General features: G+C 40.8%; 1 protein-coding gene across 1 annotated transcript in view; it reads right to left on the bottom strand.

Annotated features, from left to right (window-relative positions):
- spon1a (spondin 1a) overlaps window positions 1-18,365 on the bottom strand; it is a 55,601-nt gene extending 37,236 nt beyond the window's left edge. The window contains exons 1-5 of the mRNA XM_004539418.4: window positions 17,725-18,365; window positions 16,664-16,770; window positions 12,223-12,356; window positions 3,208-3,281; window positions 2,700-2,822 (exon numbers count right to left, since the gene is read on the bottom strand). Coding sequence (XP_004539475.1) covers window positions 2,700-2,822; window positions 3,208-3,281; window positions 12,223-12,356; window positions 16,664-16,770; window positions 17,725-17,956 — 670 coding nt within the window. The 5' untranslated portion in view covers window positions 17,957-18,365. The remainder of the gene's footprint in view (window positions 1-2,699; window positions 2,823-3,207; window positions 3,282-12,222; window positions 12,357-16,663; window positions 16,771-17,724) is intronic.
- Between the last annotated feature and the right edge of the window lie 791 nt (window positions 18,366-19,156).

The following is a 19,156-nucleotide window of genomic DNA, read 5'->3' as shown; positions in this document are numbered from 1 at the left end:
TTGTTTAATATATTTTGTTTAAGTTTGATGGAGGAATGCTGTTCTTTTTTATTCTTTTATCTTAATATCTTATATATTAATTCTATCAATCTTTCTAGGGCAGGTGTCTACGCTCTGTGTCCAAGGGAACTGCCATCACTTGAACTAAATAGCTGCACTTGTCTGTATGACATATAATGGGGACAAAGGGGGAAAAAGAAAATAGAACTGTCAAGGTTATCATGTCACGTAGTTAAAAAAATCTCCTGTTGGCCTGTTTTACACTAAAATTCAGTCAGAACAGCAGTGTATGGCTTCTCCAGTTAAAGGAAACATAGTTAAGAATAGGAGAGTGAAATGTGGCTCAAAAGCAGATCTCGAGTAGCAAAAAATGTATTTCTACTACAGATTTGATTTGATTTGATTTGAAGAGCAAAATCATACTATATCCTTTCTGTGGTGTAGTCAGTGAATAATATTGTGTAGTACAATATGTGCAGAGATATTTCAACTACTTACCAAGGAAATAACTTTGTGCAAGGACGAATCAATCTGTAGCAAGGGAAAGAAATAGAAGCCACACAGCTTGCCCTATCCTTTTAACAATTGATCTATCTGTGAGGTGTGTGCGTGTATGTGTATGTGTTTGTGTGTGTCTTCATAAATTTGTGTGACAGTGACTCTCATATAGCTACTCCTTCTATAAAACAGTGAATTAGCTCGCTTTTCGATCTCAGGGTTTATCTTATTCCACTCTAATCGGCATATTGATCTGAATGGCAAGAGCCTGATTTAAACAAGAGAGCCAGTGTAATCTTAAAGTCCATTCACATCCTGATTGTGAGTCTCAAGGTTATATGCAGTGCACCCAACCACAGTAAAATAGCTCAATACTCACATCATTACTCAGGCCTATAACCAGCGCCTAAACCACAGAGCTAAATCATCCACACTGTAGAGTTGCTGTTTTGGTCAAATGTGAGAGTGAGTTAGCTATTCTTTATAAGTTTAGGGTGTTTATTTGGGCTAGTTATTTAAGTTTTATCTTAAATGCTTCATTATCTTACACAAACCATTCCTGAACATTTTTTTAGTGTGTTTGTTATACAGCCAAATGACCAGGAAATGGTGTTGCCATTAAGGGGTATGCAGTGGTTTTCACATTGTTTTTGGCATGTCCTACATTAAAAGCTAGAAAGCATTTAAATGAAGTTGGCAACTGTTTACAGGCAATGTGCATCTTCTATGCAAACTTTGGAAGCAACCACTTGCAACCACTCACTAACTGGTCAGGGAAACACATTTTTCCCAATAAGAGTATCAACAAATTCTTGTTTATCCTTTTCCCATACACAACTCCTATTCAACTTAGGCTACGTCCACACGTACACGGGTATTTTTGAAAACAAAGATTTTCCGTTTTCGTTTTAAAAAATAATCCCGTCCACACGTAAAGGCAGAAATGAAGGAAAACTCTGCTAGGAACATGCCAAAGCAACAGGTGGCGATATATTCCTAACTGTGCAGAAATGTTGGCCAATCAGAAGTCTAGAAGCCTCGGTGGGAAAAAGTAAACAAAGCTGGGGCATAGAAGCAGAACCGAGTCGTACGTGTGGAGGGACAGTAACTGTGTGTATATGTAAGCATTTAAACACTGCAGAGAGTACAATTAACAGTAACAGTATTGTAGAAATTCATTGCACCGAAACAATAACGTGGCGCACAGTGTGAGTCAAAAAATGCGCACACCTCTGACGCTGCGTTTTGTCTGTTTTTCTCGTCCACACGTAAATGCAAAAACAGAGTTTTCAAAAATATCCACCCTGGCTGGAGTTTTTAAAAATCTTTTCAGTGACCAAAAACGGCGTTTACGTGTGGTCGAAAGGTGCAAACGCATAGAAAAATTTGCGTTTTCAAAAACACCCGGGTACGTGTGGACGTAGCCTTAGATTCATTCCATATTTTTTTACCCTGGTCATCTGGTTGCTCCACAGTTAAACAACCACTGTCACAGTGAATCATGCAGCCATCCTTTCCCTGGGTAAACCACAACAAGCACTAAATTGTGTATATTTTGGTGGTTTGCAGAAGTACCAAAAACTGCCTACTGAGGCAGGCACCAAAAAGAAGTCAATCCCTACTCCAGTGTTACAATTCTCAAACTTCCAGAATGCTTTCTGCATGTTGTTCAATCCTCCATAACAATTTCTTTCTTACTTCACTTTTGTTTAATTAAATCCTAGTAGTTTATTAGCAATTCGGATAAATTCTGTTTAATTTATTTGGCATCAAATCACAACGACAGTTGCCTTCATGGTGCTCAAGGTAGTAGGTAGCCAGAACTGGCTATGTCCTACGTCCCTACATAATTTTTTCATACAGTCTATTTTCCCACTGATATCCAACCTTTTATGTGACTCTTAGTTCCAATCCATTATTTTAGAACAGTCTTTCAACAAATCAGAAGACAAACACCTGTTTTGTAAGAAGGCACTGTGGTTTTACGTTTGATGTTATCAAAGCAGAATTAAATGTTCATAGTAAGAATTTATAACCACAGAAGAATCAATGCTAATTTAAATTAAAATTATGGCTATGCCCACAATGCGTGTTAGCAAAATCACATTACTACAGGTTTAGTTTCTTTAGTGACAATTCCTTAATTCATGCAGTATGTATAAGACATGAGATGACATGAAGAACTGAAAAATTGTGCTTACGGGGATAGTCTTTGGGGTGAATCTTCTCTGACCAGTTCCCATAGAAGGTGACTCTGTACTTTGCCGTTCCACAGGCACAACAGTCAAGCAATGGTTTATCAGTAGTATCTCCATACAGGGATTCTGTACAGAAGTGATGGGAGAAAAAAAAAAAAGATCACACAGAGTAAGATTACTGATTAGAATAAGGAGCAGAAGAGATGGGTGCCTGTCATATAAGAGAGTGATGGTTAAGAAAGCGGTGAGCCAAAAGGAAGAACAGGGAGAAAAGGTGTACAGCACTGTTCTTTTGATTCGCCACTCAGTGTGGCATCCATTGCCATGCAACCCCCGGGGCGTCGTACTCACAATCATTCGCATCAGTGCATGACAAAGTGAAATGTAAAAATTGCGAACGAAAAAATTGAGTAAAAGGATAGAAAAAAATAAAAGGTTGTCAATGGGGAGCAAAAATAAAGCATCATTTTGATAGTAATACTTTTTATCCAAAGCGTTATAAGGAACCTACCTTTCTCACACAGTTTCTTGGTGAGTAAGCCTTCATCCTGGAAATAGATTATCCTTTTCTGCACAATGCTAGCCCTAAATAGATTAACAAGAAAAGAGGGGAACTGTGAGAAGCAAAGTTTGTTGAGGGGAACACAACGTGCAAGTGTAAAGTGAGGAAAAAGTAAGAGTGCAAATTACAAAAAGAAAATACCAAGACAGGACAAAATGAGGAAATGTTATTTATTTATGTATTTTTTAATAACAATACTAGTCTGAGCTGTTTGTCATGGCAGAGCAAATAGTTGTAGAGTTATTCATAGACCTATTTCTCTGTTTTTCAGTATCTTCCTGAAAGCAGATATTAGAACTCAGGAAATTAAAAGAATGTTTTTCAAGTTATTTAATGCATTAAACTGCAATAAACCAAAAAGTGTGCCTCAGTAATAAAGGTTAAAGTTCGACAAAAGTTCCTAAGGTAGTTCACCAAAATGCCTGGTACAGTACAGCTGGCTATGCACTATGTCAATAAAGAATGAATGACAGGCCAAAAGTAATACCCACCAAATGTGAGGTCTGCAATGGGGAGGTTTTTCTAGATTGAGCTGTTTCAGAGGCTTATTTCATTCAGTAGTGAAGAAGCATATGTCTATGTGGGGCCTTGACATGTAAATTAGCCACAAAGAGACCTTTTCAGATGCCAACAGACTTGAGAAGCAACAACAGAAAACAAGCCAACGGGGACCTAACTTCCTCACAAACACCAGCCATTTACACCAGCCATGGTTGCAGGAAGGTTTCCACGGGGATAAACCCCAACAATGAGATACTGGATGCAAGTCCAGGGGTAACATCTGATCCAGGTGGGCCCCTTCCAGCTGGACAGTTTGGATGCTATGCTACGCTGAGCAGCAGCATCCTCTATTGAGCTGAGCTAATACCAAAAACAACAGGGTGCATTAGCCTACAGGGTGTGAAATCTTATATATTTATTGTGTTTTTACACAGAGCTGCACATCTCACTGCTGATATGTCCACATGCACCTCTCACATAAATTTAAAAAAAGCATGAATGACCACTTCAATGGCAAATGCAAAGTCTATATCAGTGGATAACAGCAATATACAATAAATTCCAAAGTCTATATTTATATTGTTAAATAGCCAAATATTAGTTTTCTACAAAACTGGAGAAACAAAGAGATGATCACTGTGAATATCCATTTAAAACCAAGATGTTCAATGCAGGTAATCCTGCAGATTAGGTGGAAGATCAAGAATTTGATAAATGCTGGGACTTTAACACATCCAGTTATCTCTGTGTGTACAATAATGACATTCTGTAAGTGACTGAGAATACTGTATAGTTTGAAGGATAAGACCGTTTGCAAGTAATAAAAAATACCTTTCCACCAATTCCACCCATTTTAACTACCTGCCAAAAAAAAACAAACAAACAAAAAATCCACTTCAGTGTCTGGAAGGCTTACAGCTGTTATTGATTTAAAAAAGTGTATCTGCTCCTTAATGTTAACAAAACATGGTGAATTTTGGGATTCCCCCCCCCATTTAGCTTTTCAACATATTATGAACAGTGCCACTGAGTAGATCCAGTCTTTTATTTCAAGAGTTGGTGAGCCATAGAAGCCTGACTGTAGTTGAAATACTTTTGAATTAAGGCTTCCAACAGGCTACCATTCTCCACCACGTGAAATGTCAATTAGGCAGAAAATTCTCATTTTTGACATCACGCAATTAGATGATTCCACATGCTGTATGCCATCTAATCTCGCTGACATAAAGCCTATTGTGGCAGGGTGTGGTTTGTGGCTCAGCTGCACAGGAGGGGTGAAGCAGTGGGTTCAGGGTGTGGTGTGAGGGTAGGCTGACCCCCACAGCTGTTCTTCATTACCTGGTTATGCCTTTCCTAAGTAGATTGCCAGGACCTGAATGGAGCTGTGTGGTGTGTGAAGCCGGAGAAGGCAGCTGAAAAGCTGCAGCAAAGTGTGTCAGGATCAGTTAGACATAAAACACCTGACAACGTGTAAGGCTGTGTGTGTGGGTCCTTTATTTCTGTCACAGTGGTGCTGAAACCTGAGCCGTGGCACGGCAGAACCACGACCAGCCCTGCCAGTTGAGTCGCTAGCCTGGATAGTGGCCCAGCGGAAGCCACAGCTGCAGGAACAGTCTGAGCGCCGGACAAGGTGTTCGACAGTGAAGTCAAGTAACTCTGGTCCTTGTGGACACTGCCGCTGCTCGCAACGGTGCCCCTCTACAGAATGGGGGGGAGACGTTATATGGGATATAATAAACCTCTGGAGTGTAAATGGGTAGATTTAGTCGCCTGTTCGTCCTGGTGGACATCCTGCCCGGAGTGTCAGCTGGTTAACCAGCCGGGCATTCTGCCTCGGCACCTGTAACCTTTAATTGAGGCCCCAATTATAGCACATTGGCATGGACCTCATTGGCACATTTCTCCCGAGTGCACGTGGATATCGCTTTGCATTAGTCCTGTTGGACTTTGCAATGCAGTATCCCAAAGCAGTGCCTCTGTGCACCATTTCTGCAAAGACTGTGGTGCAGGCTCTGTTTCAGGTCATCTCTCAAGTCTGCATCCCAAAAGAGATACTGACTGACGAGGGCACATCGTTTATGCATGCTGAAATAACTGTATGAATTACTGGGTATTAAATCTGTTCTGACCCACATCTACCACCTTCAGACTGACAATTTGGTGGAGTGGCTGAATAAGACTTATCCATGATTCATAAGTTCATTCACAAGGATGAACGCAATTGGGATCGCTGGTTAGACACTCTGTTGTTTGCAGTGTGTGAGGTGCCTCAGACCTTCTCTCCCTTTGAGATACTGTTCAGCAGGAAGCCACGGGTGGTGTTGGACCTAAAGAAAGAAAACTGGGAGGAAGGTCCCAGTGTGGAAGGCCCGACCGTACTTGACTCATAGAGCACCATTTTGAAATGTGGGGGTGAAGCGCCCCGGAGCCTCCTCCTTGGAGTCGGTGTTTGTGGCTGCCCAGCTGCCTCCCTCGGCCACGCAGAGAGGAACTCCTCGGCCAGGGCTAGGCTAGGCCGGATGGGTCCCAAGCCTAAGTTGGGCAGTGGGGTGTGGTTTGTGGCTCAGCTGCAGGGGAGGGGTGGAGCAGTTGGTTCAAGGTGTGGTGTCAGGAGAGGATGACCCATACAGCTGTTCTTCATCACCTGGTCATGCCTTCCCTATTTCAGTAGGTTACAGGGACCTGACTGGAGTTGTGCGATGTGAGAAGCCGGAGAAGGCAGCTGGAAAGCTGCGCAAGCAAAGCATGTCAGGAACAGTTGGAACTAAAACACCTGTCAATGTGTAAGGCTGTGTGCGTGGGTCCTTTATTCCTGTCACACCCACACTTCTGCCTGCCACTGTGTACAATATGCAACTGACATTACTGTATGCTTCTATCATCTAAATGCCAAATGTTTCGATATTATACAGTAATTACATTATTGCAAGTTTTACAGTAAGCTACTTACACTTGTATAAATGAAAACAGTTTAGATCCACTATATCAAAATCACAGCCGCCATTGTTTTCTTTGATGGAGCAAAATTCATTCCTCTGCAGTTTGGGGAAATTGGTGTCTTGGAGAGTGAGAGGATGCCTGAAAAACTGAAAGGACTTTGCTCGTTTTCAAGAACAAGGGTGATGTGTGGAGCTATTTTAACTACAGAGGAATAAAGCTGATGAGCCATACCATGAAGATACGGGAAAGAGTTATTGAAGCATGATTAAAAAGAGAGGTGATGATCAGTGAGCAGAAGTATGGGTTTATGTCAAAAAAGAGCAGAGTGTTGATGGAGAAGAACAGAGAAAGTAAGAAAGACCTACATGGTGCTTTTGTGGATCTAGAGAAAGCATATAATAGGGTGTCAAGAGAGGAACTCTATATAGTATTGAATGAGGAAGTGAGGATCAGCAAGCAAGTATACAAGGGTGGTGCCAGACATATATGAAAACAGCAAGGTAGGAGTGGTTGGAGCGTCAGATAAATTAAAGATGGGGATAGATTACATCAGGGATCTGCTCTAGGCCCCTTCTTGTTTGCAGTGGTAATGGACAAGCTGACAGGTGAGGTCAAGCAGCAATGAACTATGGTATTCTTAGATGACACTGTGATCTATAGTTAGAGTAAAGAGCAGGAGGCATCTAGAGCGCCTGGAGTTGGGTACATGTTCTGGAAAGAAGTGGGATGAAAGTCAGTAGATGCAAGACAGAATTTGTGTGAAAGAGAGCGAGAAAGGTATAACCATGAAGCTGCAAGGAGTAGAGGTACTGAAGGTAGATAGGATCAAACCATCCTAAGCAACAGACAGTGGCTAAGAGATGTGAACTAAAGCATTGCAGGCAGGGTGGAGTAGGTGGGAATGAGTATCAGGGGTAATCTGTGACCAAAGGATAGCAGCAAGAGTGAAAGTGAAGATTTACGTGATTATACTGACACCTGCGATGATGTGATGATGTTTGGAGATGGTGGTAGTAACAGAAAGCCATGAAGCAGAACTGGAGGTGGCAGGGAAATAAGAAATCGAAATCAGAGGAACAGCTAAGGTTGAAATGTTTGGAGAAAAGGTTAGAGGCAAGGCTGAGATGGTTTGGTAGAGATATGTGTAAGGATAGTGAATATACTGGCAAAGGTTGTTGAAGATGAAGCTTCTAGGCAGAAGAAAAAAAAGAAGACCAAAGAAAATATCCATGGATGTAGTGAAAGAGGACGTGAAGTGTGTTTGTGTGACAGAAGGGATAGGGGGAGATGGAGGCAGGCAACCAGCTGTGGCAACCCCTAAAGGAAGCAGCCAAAAGAATAAGAAGAAGCTTCATATTGTTATCATGCTGGGATATTCCTCTTTTGCCAGGCTTCTAGGGGCTGGGAGGCATCTTGTCAGCCAGTGTTTTGTTATTTCCACAGACATGCATTGTGCTCTCTATAAATGTTGTGTCCTCAACACTCTTGCATCCACAAACCCACACTGGCTTAGCGCTTTCATCCAGCCATCAGGGCTATGCATTCACAGTAGTAATCCTGACCAAATTCCACCAATCTTTCAGTGCTGTGCTGAAGAGAACAAGAGAAGAGAAAAAGGATTTTTTTCTTGGACATAATCCACAGGGGCTGACTGGATGCAGTCTCCTTCACATTGTCCAGGTTGTCACAGAAACCTAAATTTCCGCTGATTACCTTTTTACTAACTCTGAAGCACGTCTTTGAGGACATCCTGCAACTTCAAATAATGTTACAGTGGTTCAATCTATATCTCCAGATTATTGCTGGAAATGTTTTCCAAAACCTTTATTTAGTTAGCCATCGATCTTTCCCCCTGTCCTTTCTCGTTTCCAGTAGTTAGGTTCATTAGAAATCATGTCTGTGATTCTGTTCCGATGATCAAAGGTCTTCTAGCTTGCGTCAGCGATCACAGGTCCCTTAACTCTTGTTGCACTGAGTTTGTACTTTCTTTTTTTATTTCTAATCAAAATATTCTGTTTGCTAACTTAAAAATTTGGCAAATACTGAGAAGTTAGACAATTTGGGAACCTCTGACAATAAGATCATATTACACATGAGAGTACTCACTTCCCTCACATCCCTGCTTGATGTAAGATTAAAATGGTATTTGAAAGAAGGTATGATTTTACTGCCAAAATAGCCTCTCATATAACACAGATGAACTGATTCAAGGTAAGTGACACCACCAGCACTTCTCTAATTGTTCACACTTTAATTCAATCTCACCCCAATTCCACATATCTCCAAGAGACAGACGAGCAAACTCTGCCTCACTGCTCACCCACTTTCCTGGACTGGCTAGACAATCAGGCCGAGTAATGCTTATTTAACATCCAATTTAAATTCTATCTTACTTTGCTGGATCCACACCACCGCCGATCCCAATCACCACAAAAGTGCACTGATTTGAATGTGTGTGTGTGTACGAGTGTCTGTCTCCGGGTAGTGTAAGTCTGAGAGATTAACAAAAAGAAAAAGGAAAGACAGTGAGAAAGAGAGAAGCAAAGGTAAAAAAAAAAAAAAAAGGGGGGGGGGGGGGGGCAGCAGAGACTACTGTTTTAGGGCTACAACCAGCTCCTGCTACAACAAAAAGATGAAATTAATGAAGATCCATATTCTCAGTTGCAAGAAGAACTCACAAGATGCCTAAACATAAATCCACTCCAAGACAAATGTATTTACATTTAATTTCTGTAGGACTGCTTCCAGTGTTCTCAAAGCATCCTTTATCTGCTGCGTCATCTAACTGATGGAGCTAAACACACTCTGACAGCTGCATGTGGTTGTGACATTCACCAGATCACTGATATACTCAGACAGCTCATCAAAACATACCACACTACTATCCATATAGCATGCCAGAGGGAAATTACAAATAAAACATCTCGCACCAACAAATGGAAAGAGACAAGATAGTAGCAAATTCAGTGGTGACAGCAACATATGGAGTGAATTTAGTTATAGCTTCCGTGGAACCCAATCAGGTTGTGTGGAACTACAGTCTGATAATACCACTGTGACTAGAGTACTTTGTGTCACTAGATACTTATGGGTATGGGTTTTTACAGTTTTATATTTATCGAGCCCTTTGTAGTCTCTTATGTTCTATTTCCAATCAAGGAATAATAATACACCAAAGTAATAATAGAGGACTGAGAAGAAAATCAACTCTTTCTCAGATTCTGACATTTTTTTAAACCTTTTTGGTGTCTAACTAGGTTTGAATTACGATGGCTAGTAGCAATTATTCCCTTAAGCTCAAGGGAATAAATAAAAAAAAAACGTATTAAATGATTATTTCTCTCTTGAACACTGTAACACGTATATAGCAGCTTCTTATTTTAAGCAGCCACTTTCATTAATAACGGTCATTATATTTGCTAATAGGCTCATAGCACTCTGCAAGGCCTATATATCTTTGCATCGCTTCTGTATACTATCATTTTTAGTTAAACAAGAGTGAGACACCAACAGAAACCCAGCAAAGGAAAGTTTGGTTTTGATTTGAGCTTATGAGAAGGCTAAAAATAAATGGTAAGATTTTTTAAATGAATGCTCTGAGTTCAGGAGGTAAATGAGCATCCTTGCCTAACCCTATCATCACGGATCAACCTTTGAGAAACCCAAACCACCAAGCTCAGACTTTCCATCTAAAAGACAGCAACTGACCATCAATTATACTGTAGCAAACCACTCACGAGGAGCAGGATTTCCTGGTACATGTGAGTCAGTTTCTATGAGACAGACTTGTGCACACACTTGTAGGTTCATGACCAGATGTTTTTTATTTGTCTGCTTGTTTGTTTGTTTTTTTAAAGATGACATTTTACCAACAGCATTATTGAAAGGCAGCTACCTTCCCTGATATGGAGAAAATGAAAAACAAATATTTACCCTATACCTGCATTGGTAATGAAACTTGTCTACTCTAAGCTAATCTAAGATAGGAAGGTATCTCACATTGTTATGTTGTTTTCTGCTGTTCAGTGATTATGCCGTATGTGCCTGTTTATGCACAAACGTTTTACTGGAAGTTGTGCAATATAATAACCACCAGTGAACAGCAATGTATCTCCCTCTAAGAGGTTTTTGTGCAGGGACTTTCACATAAAATTTTTACAGAGTTTCACTTTTTATATCAATAAGACTGTACTAGGACAGTCGCTGCATTCGAGCAGAGTGGCATATGCAAAAACCTTGTCATCATTACTGCAGTCAGGGTGAAGAGCAGAGACAAATACCCACTGCCAGCCTGTAATTATGATTTTCACAGACATGTGTTCTGAACAGTAAGCTTCTTACTCTCTCCTTTCCGCATTGTCTATGTGCTGATAGTGCAGCGACATCTCTGCACTTTTAAGTATCTCTTTCAAGGCTGTGCACTCTGTCACACTTTAAACTGTTTCCTTTATCTATTAAGTACCAAATACAATTCAACCATTATCTCCCTTGTAAATAAACAATGATAGATGTAGATCACACACCAGAGAAAGAACATACAAACTGTTAAATAATGCATTTATCAGAAGCCTTCGTGAACCGCACAGACCCTCAGTGCCTTTCCACTTCATGCACTCTCATTATTTCCCCGCAGTGAAGTACAGGATTAATAAATGGATTTCTGTCATGATGTGTCCTCAGCTTAACATGACTAGTCTTCTGTGTTCAAGTAAGCCCAGAGCACTTACAACAGCAAGAAATGAGTGGTGCATATCAGGTATAAAACTACTGAAGGTAATATTTAGTTTATCAAGCCAAATGAAAGGATTTAGTTAAAAAATTAAACTAAAGTCATTGCACTAAATCAATCTCTTTTAAAAATCCTAGTTCTAAATAATCTATATAAAATCGAAAAGCTGCTTACTTGAGACTTGAGGCTACATTTCACTTAGTATACTTGTATAAATATTAATTCATTAGATGTGGACTTGAAATTAAGAGAGAGCAAGAGTGTTGGTAAAAAATATCTTATTTAAATATCTGAAGATATTTATAAAGCTATATTAAGTCAGGCAAAGCACAGTAAGTACAGACAGTTACAGAGTGTCAGATTTGGATTCTGTTTGCGATGGTTGCGGTGTTGTGGGGGTGTGAGTGTAAGTGTGTACACACAGGAGAGAAAGCACACACTGTGCTGTTTATAAAGGTGCTGCTCTGCATTTTTTTAATTATTGCAAAGTTCCTTGTGACAATACAATAACGAAGCATTATGTCTGCCTGCCTCAACGGTGAGTTTCTTGTTCCGGGTACATATTTAAACTGTAGTTGGGACCAATTCTGCTTTGCAGCCTAAACGTGATCAGCCTAGCTTCAGCTTACATGAATCAGTTTCACATGAGTAATACATCTGGAGGATAACCTGCAATTACCCGTATTTTTGACAGAAGGCTGGATATGTAGACTAAATTTGAATATTGTTTTCATTGTTTGAGCTGAGGGCTTGACTCTGCTAAGCAGGCTGACCAGCCGTTGCTGTATACATACTTGAGAAAAACACAACCGGAGCCACTAGGGGGTGCAGTCCAAAACACCTGGATACTGGTCCTTCTGCGAGGAGTGCTCTCTGTCACTGCAGGGGGGCAGTTGGTCATAAACTGTGTTTCCTCTTCATCAATTATCTGTAAAGCATCGACACACAAACACACAAAGAGATCAGTAATGAGTATAAATGCATCAGACAAGAATTGGAAACACTTGCAGGTAATTTTCTTCTCTTGATGCTGGATCGCACAGATACATTTTGTCGTATCATGATCTCACAAACATAATTAACAGCTGAACTGAGATTAAACACACTTTTTTTGTAAACATGAGTCAATTCAGTGAATTGTGTTAGTCTTACACCATCAGTTATCTGGTCTTTAAACACGCTTTAGTTATTAGAGAACACATTTCCAGCTTTAATAGTTACTGTAATGAGTTTAACAGCATGTTGGCTGAGTGGTTACTGTTGTTGAGGGTCCGTGGTTTAAACCTGTGCTAGATGTTGGCCCAAGACTCTCTTAAAAATAGGTTTTTAATCTTGGGGACTGCATTTTTAGATAGATACATAGATAGCCTTTGTGGGTTCCATGATAGCGTCAAAACACAAAAAAGGAGCAAAACCTTCTTCCACAGAGAAGATATTAAAAGATATTTAAGGAAAAGCTACAGATATCATGGAAAAATGCTCTAAGGCTGACGTGTTTGGATTAAAGAGAAAAGGAACACTTAAAAAACATAGACATGCTCAAAGCTATCTCCCAAGGGTGGTAATGTGGGAGCTTAATGGCTTGATATACATGTCTGATGTGCCTAAACAATTTTTGTTCTCTTACAACAGGACAAATCGTGGCTACAAACTATGCAAGAGCTATTTATAGAAGATGTTGTGAGCAGGTGCTGTTTATAATAAAGTGGCATCAGGATGCCAAACCTACCGACTGTGCTGCATATTTATATATTTTCTGGTAAACAGAAGCAGTAGAACAATCTATTTTACTGAGCGGAGAGATGCTTGTGACAGTTGAAATGAATCAGCAGTTTTGGTTAAAGTAATAAGCTATTGAAGGCTCCACCACCGGGGGGGCTTCTCCTCCCTGAATAGAGGGGGGTCACTATCTATCATGTCAGCCAAGCTCATGTTGGCTCGCCTGGCTGTACGACTAGCAGGCAAATGTTGGCCACTGCAAGTCTCAACCTTGATTCTAGAATTTTTTCTGGCATCAAAGCACAGTGTGAACATCCCTGTGGGTAAGCCAACCGAGCTCATAAAAGCTATGCACACCAGGTGAGGTTTCTTGGCCGAAGCAGAGGCACTGCATGACGTGGGGCACAGGCGGGATGCAGTCACTTTAGCTTTCGCTTCTGATGTCTTCAGGTCATTTAAAAAAAGTCCCCAGACTTGAATTAGGCTGAAGAGTCCAAATCCGTGCTCCCCTCTTTACTCAGCTCCACACCTGAGATATTAAGCACCTGAATGATTTTAACTGTGGGACAGAAAATTAGTTGAGTTGGCTGCATGAGAGAGCACAACCGCTGAGACCAAGGATCTGTTTGATAGGAAGTGACATCCGGGCAGTAAAGGCAGGGAACTTTCTCACTCCATAAAGCTGTCAGCGGAGAATTTCCTTTGTCATTCCACGTTATGAATGAGTTCCCTTTGAAATTGTGTGTGAGAGAGTGTGTTAAGAGTTAGACGGAGAGTCAGAAGGGGAGTCCAGGAGCTTTGTGTGTGTGCATGCCATCCATGTGTATGCAGCCGATCGTGATCTGAAAGATTACACACCCCCTCCCCTCCATGTTCCCATGGTTTCTAACAGGCATTCTGGGCTGCCCTGAATGGACTACACCACATGTTAAAAGCAGAGAAGTCACATGGGACTGCATTGAACACCATCTGCAAAAAGAAGCGACTAATTTGCTGCAAGACAACCTATGATCCTGTTTTTTTACTCCCTCGTTTTCAGATCTTCTGCCAATAGCTTGACAATGGCTGTTAGGAAAACTAACAAAACGGGACATTCCACTGGAAGACTCGAGTTGCGTTTTCTGAGTTTATGCAAGAGTTTTGTGTCAAAGAAAGTGCTTGGTTCTATGCTATGCCCTGGTCAGAGCCAAACATCATTCAGCAACAATCTAAAATAACATAGGGGCTGCAGAAAAGTAGCTGCAAATGGCACAACCGCCACAGAAATTTCAAAACACATCCTGACAATTCCAGCCCACATATAGCCACACAGCCACATGACAATTTGCCTTTTCTTGTCCTATTATCTCACCCTGCTGAGAAGTAATGTCTCATCAGACATCGCCAGCATTCCCTGCTGGTGTACACTCTTGCCAAAAAAACACACACAGACACACAGTGGCAGCTGACCTCCCCAGAGAGCTCAATAAAAGTGCTTTTCATCAAGTCGGGAGCTGTCCTAAGACGGCTGAGATGGGGCACACCAGCAGATTTCAAATGAGCTGTATGTTAAATAAAGCCTAAAGCCTCTGTTGCAGCTTCCTTTTTTTCCTTTCTTTTCCTTCAATTCCTTGGGGCTGGTCCACCCAGAGCTCTTTCACAAAGGAGCAATAGTGTGTCTGTGCGTGCGTATGTGTATATAGGTTTCTGACATAAGAGACATAAAGTATGAAAGACTGACTGAGCAGGTGATGATAGAGACATATCTCTTTAGACAGCAGTTTATTTTTACTGCTCTGTCACAGACTGCTTGGAAAGACAGGTGATCATCTGCAGCCGTGAAAGAGACCTTAAACTTCTAAAAAACCCGGCAGGAGTCCAATCAAAAGCAGCAGGTCACAGTACTGACACATCTGCTCTTTTTACTTCTAAAGCGAACATCTAAAAGGCAATGATCAAACATCTATCCATTTTATCTATTATTCTCTGTCCACTCAGCACCCATTCATGTGCTGAGGGATGTGAGTGTCATTTAAATGATGCAGTCTCTCCTATATTAACTCCTGACATTTAGCGCCCCGTCACTCCAAGCCACACTCCGGCATATGTCTGAGGGACGCACTCGAGGCTGGCATTAAAGAAAAACGTCATGAAATCAACTGCAACAACAAATACGAGAGAAAAAAGAACCTTGGTGGTGTTGATGCTGGGTAATGAGTTGTGAGGTGCAGACAGGACAAAAACAATGTGTTCCTGTCTTTATGTCCTGTCATAATCAAGGCTTAGGTTCACAAAGAGTGCCACAGCATTGCAGTAACTGTGATCAGAGCAGCCTGTGCACTGCTGTGTGAACCTCTCTTTGAACCGTAAAGGTTTAGTAAAATAGTGGATTTTTATGTAAGAAACAGTTAAAATGAACACATTTGCAGGAGGCTAAACAGGAGAAAGCCAGACATGCTGTTAAAAGTTCTCAACAGGAATATGGATTTGGCTATGACTAAGACTGAAATGGGTTTTTCTTTATTATTATAGTATATTAATGTGATATAATGGCTTTATTATACGCCTTATTAACTATAATCTAGGATTTTTATGAAATATTTATGAAGCTAAAATCAGTTATTTTCTTGCTGAGTTCTTTCCAAATCCTTTGTGTCATCTTATGCAATCTTTAAATCCTAGACATTTTTTAAACTGCCATCCTAACTGTACACACACACACACAAACATACACACACACACACACAAACATACACACACACACACACAAACCTGATAAGGATAAACAGAATAGAATGGATGGATGGATAAATTTTATCACCTTATAGTGTAGTTCCTTTGTATAGTAGTAACACAGACTGCATACAAATTATTGGAAATACACATGAAATTTCATTAACTATCATGTCTTTTCCCTACCACTTGTCTGATCACGCTGCATTACAATTATTTGGTCATTATCACATGTGCATAGCAGCACCAGTTGCCTTGCCTTCTCTTTTTGTCTTTCACACTCTTGGCCCCTCTCTGTTCTCTTCCTCCTCCCTACAGTACTCCAGCTGGACCTTCTTGTATAAAAGGTTAATTACCCTCTCATCTACTTTGTTGTACAGTACATACATACATGCCTACTTTTTGAATAGATGGCTTCTCAAACTCTACACACACCTTCCAGCAGTCAAAGCAAAGCATAGCTCAAGGGAAGATGTGCTGAGAGTAGGCTCCTTTCACATGCTATATCAAGCCTTTTAGAGGAGGTGAGGTGAGAATAATCACACTTTGACACATGTGAAGACAGGAGGGCTGTCTAAGGAAAATATCTGTCTCTCCACTCATGTCATGCACAGTTGTTATGCTAGATGAAGGATGGTATGAAGAGTGCAGGCGTGGCGAAATATGCTGGCTAGTATTAATTTAAAATTTGCTGTGTCCCAATTTAAAAAATAAACATGTTAGACAAATAAGGGGATGGGTTATTAATCAGTGAGAAATTTCTAATCCATAACACACAGCCATATGTGTTGGCTGTTACCATACCTGAAAATTCCCAGCATAGTCCTCGTCTTTGTCACCTTCTGCACCATCCTTCATGGCAATAAGGGTGAACCCTCTGAAGTAGGAGGGGCTGGCTGCAGTCACAGTCACTACATGGAAACAAAAAAATATTAGAAGACAACATCACCTGACAGGGAGCAGCTTAACTACAGTTCTTCTTCCAAATACCTGATTAAAGTGGGTTAAAATACCTGCTTGAGTAGTGTTGTATGTATAAATAATACTATATATTTTAAGCTCAAATATATAAAGGACAAGCTAAAGTTAATGTAATTTGCACATTGCCTTTCTCAGATTGTCAAATTAGCCAGATTATGTTTAGGATGGAATTTCTGCCCATTTTTACAATCAGTCACAACATTAAAGAACGTTGAGTTACTGCAGAAAACTGTAGTTGCTGTACTCGGCAACTTAATTGGTGTCTTTAGATATTAACAAATACTGATTTAAACTGAAGCTAAATCATTCAAACATTTAAAATAATGCAGTTGTCATTTTGATTGCTAAACAAAAAGTAGTTGGAATTAAAGCAGGCAGCAATGATCCAACTGCAGCGCAACACATTGTCGGAACCAGAAGGGCAGGAGACTAGAAATCACAGAGCAGATGGCACATGCCCATTTACTGCACCCAAAAACTTTCCTTTTAGGAAAAGAGAGAGAGAGAGAAATCCGGGGCTGGCTTTCAAGAAACTTGTTAAGTATGGAACACAACACCAAAAGCACGCAAGAGTTCATAGAGGGATTTAGCTTTCTCAGAAAAAAGCCTTCTTAAAATTTTGATCATACAAAACTATTTTAGGCACTCTATTTGCTCACAGATGTTCAAATCAGATTTAAAATGATCTCTCGTTAATCTTTTAGTAGTTAAAATACACGTCTGCTTATTGCGATTGTGCGTAATCATCTTAGCGCTCGCCCCGCATCAAAAGTAGATTGTGCAGAAACTTATCTTAAGTTTGCATAGTCTGCTGACTGTGGCTTAGAGGCAATGCACAGGCACAATGGAAAGCAGCGTACTACGCGTATATCGCTAACACCAACCTCTGTATGTGCTCCCTGGGTGATAGCTCTCCGGGTCTCCTTCTACCCGGAGCCGAAACTCGCTGTTGCCCTCTTTCCTATTGCTCTGAGCCCGTAATACCCGACTACAATACCCGTCCGCCCTCCCGCCTCTGTCAGAAGGCTCCTCGGTGAATGCAAACGTATTGCACGCCGCGGTGGAGATGAAGCAAAGCAGGAGCACAAAGCGTGGATGTAGTCCGGTTGCTGTCATTTTGCAGATTTGCGACAGCCAAGTTAATGCGCGGAGGTGAAAGAAATCTTGTCAGAAGAAGAACTGACGTTTGCTTCAGCTTCTCCTTAACGTCAAACCAAGTTGCCAACTGCTGAAGTACACTTCTGCTGCGCTAGGAGGACAGCTCCATCCCGGAGTGAACGGGAGAGAGGAGAAGTGAAGACTGACTGGGATGTGCTCTGCGCTCGCTCTACAAGAACGGCACACCGCGTGAAGCTGGTTAAAGTGAACAGGGTAGCAGGGGTCCGGGGGGAAAGCCAAGCGCAGAATGAGCGCTGTGTAGCTGTCTCCAGGGGCACAGCTATTTACAAACCGAGTGAGTGATGAACGCAAAACAAGAGAAAAAAAACCAAAAAAAACCTAATTCTTGTCATTGAACGTTTACGCAGAGGAAACGCATTTAACATAGTTGGACTGAACTCTCGTGCGACGACTGCGTGTGTGCGTGTGGCATCACTTAAGTGTCTTAAGAAAGACATGTGCACCGTGACACAGACAAAGGAAATAACAAAGCATGCTTCACGGTTGTCAAGGTGACTAATTTGGAAAGAAAGAAAGAAAAACTTTAGTCACAAATAGCTTCTCTGTAATTGCATTGCTCTCGATTTTCTTGCAACACAAAAGTTAAATGATAAAAAATTATAATGTTTGTACGTTTGCCTTTTTTAATGCTTGGGACAAAACCCCACACTGTCATTATAAGCAAAACAAGAATAGATATAGATCTTTTCAGCACTTCTCTCTATTGATCCCCCAGTAACATCTGAAAAACATTCACCAAGCAGAAGCAACCCAGCTGTAGTGCCGTAACCTGTTAGCTCCACATAGACAACGATTAATTTTTGATAGCAGGACAGAGTGACCCTATACTTACTACATAGATACATAAATATGTAAAACCCATGGAGCTGTCTGTTGAGATGGCAGTTGGTCATTTAGTTTGGCCACCATTTGGTACAGACTACAGTCATTTAGTGTTTTGCTCAAACCCACCACAACAATATTTTTAATTAATTACACAACAGCAAAATGTTCCTACACAAAATTGTAGTGCTCTACATATCCAGTTTTCTTGCAATTCTTAGGATAAAGTACATTGGACTACAGGTTTGTATTGAATACCAGACTGATTTGTTAATTCTGATTGAAACTCAGCTGTTTCTTTTGTCTGTATTCTTT

Source organism: Maylandia zebra, linkage group LG1 (assembly GCF_041146795.1).
Source record: "Maylandia zebra isolate NMK-2024a linkage group LG1, Mzebra_GT3a, whole genome shotgun sequence".
NCBI lineage: Eukaryota > Metazoa > Chordata > Actinopteri > Cichliformes > Cichlidae > Maylandia > Maylandia zebra.
Note: the sequence above shows the minus strand (reverse complement) of the source record. Positions and strands in the feature narration are given on the sequence as shown.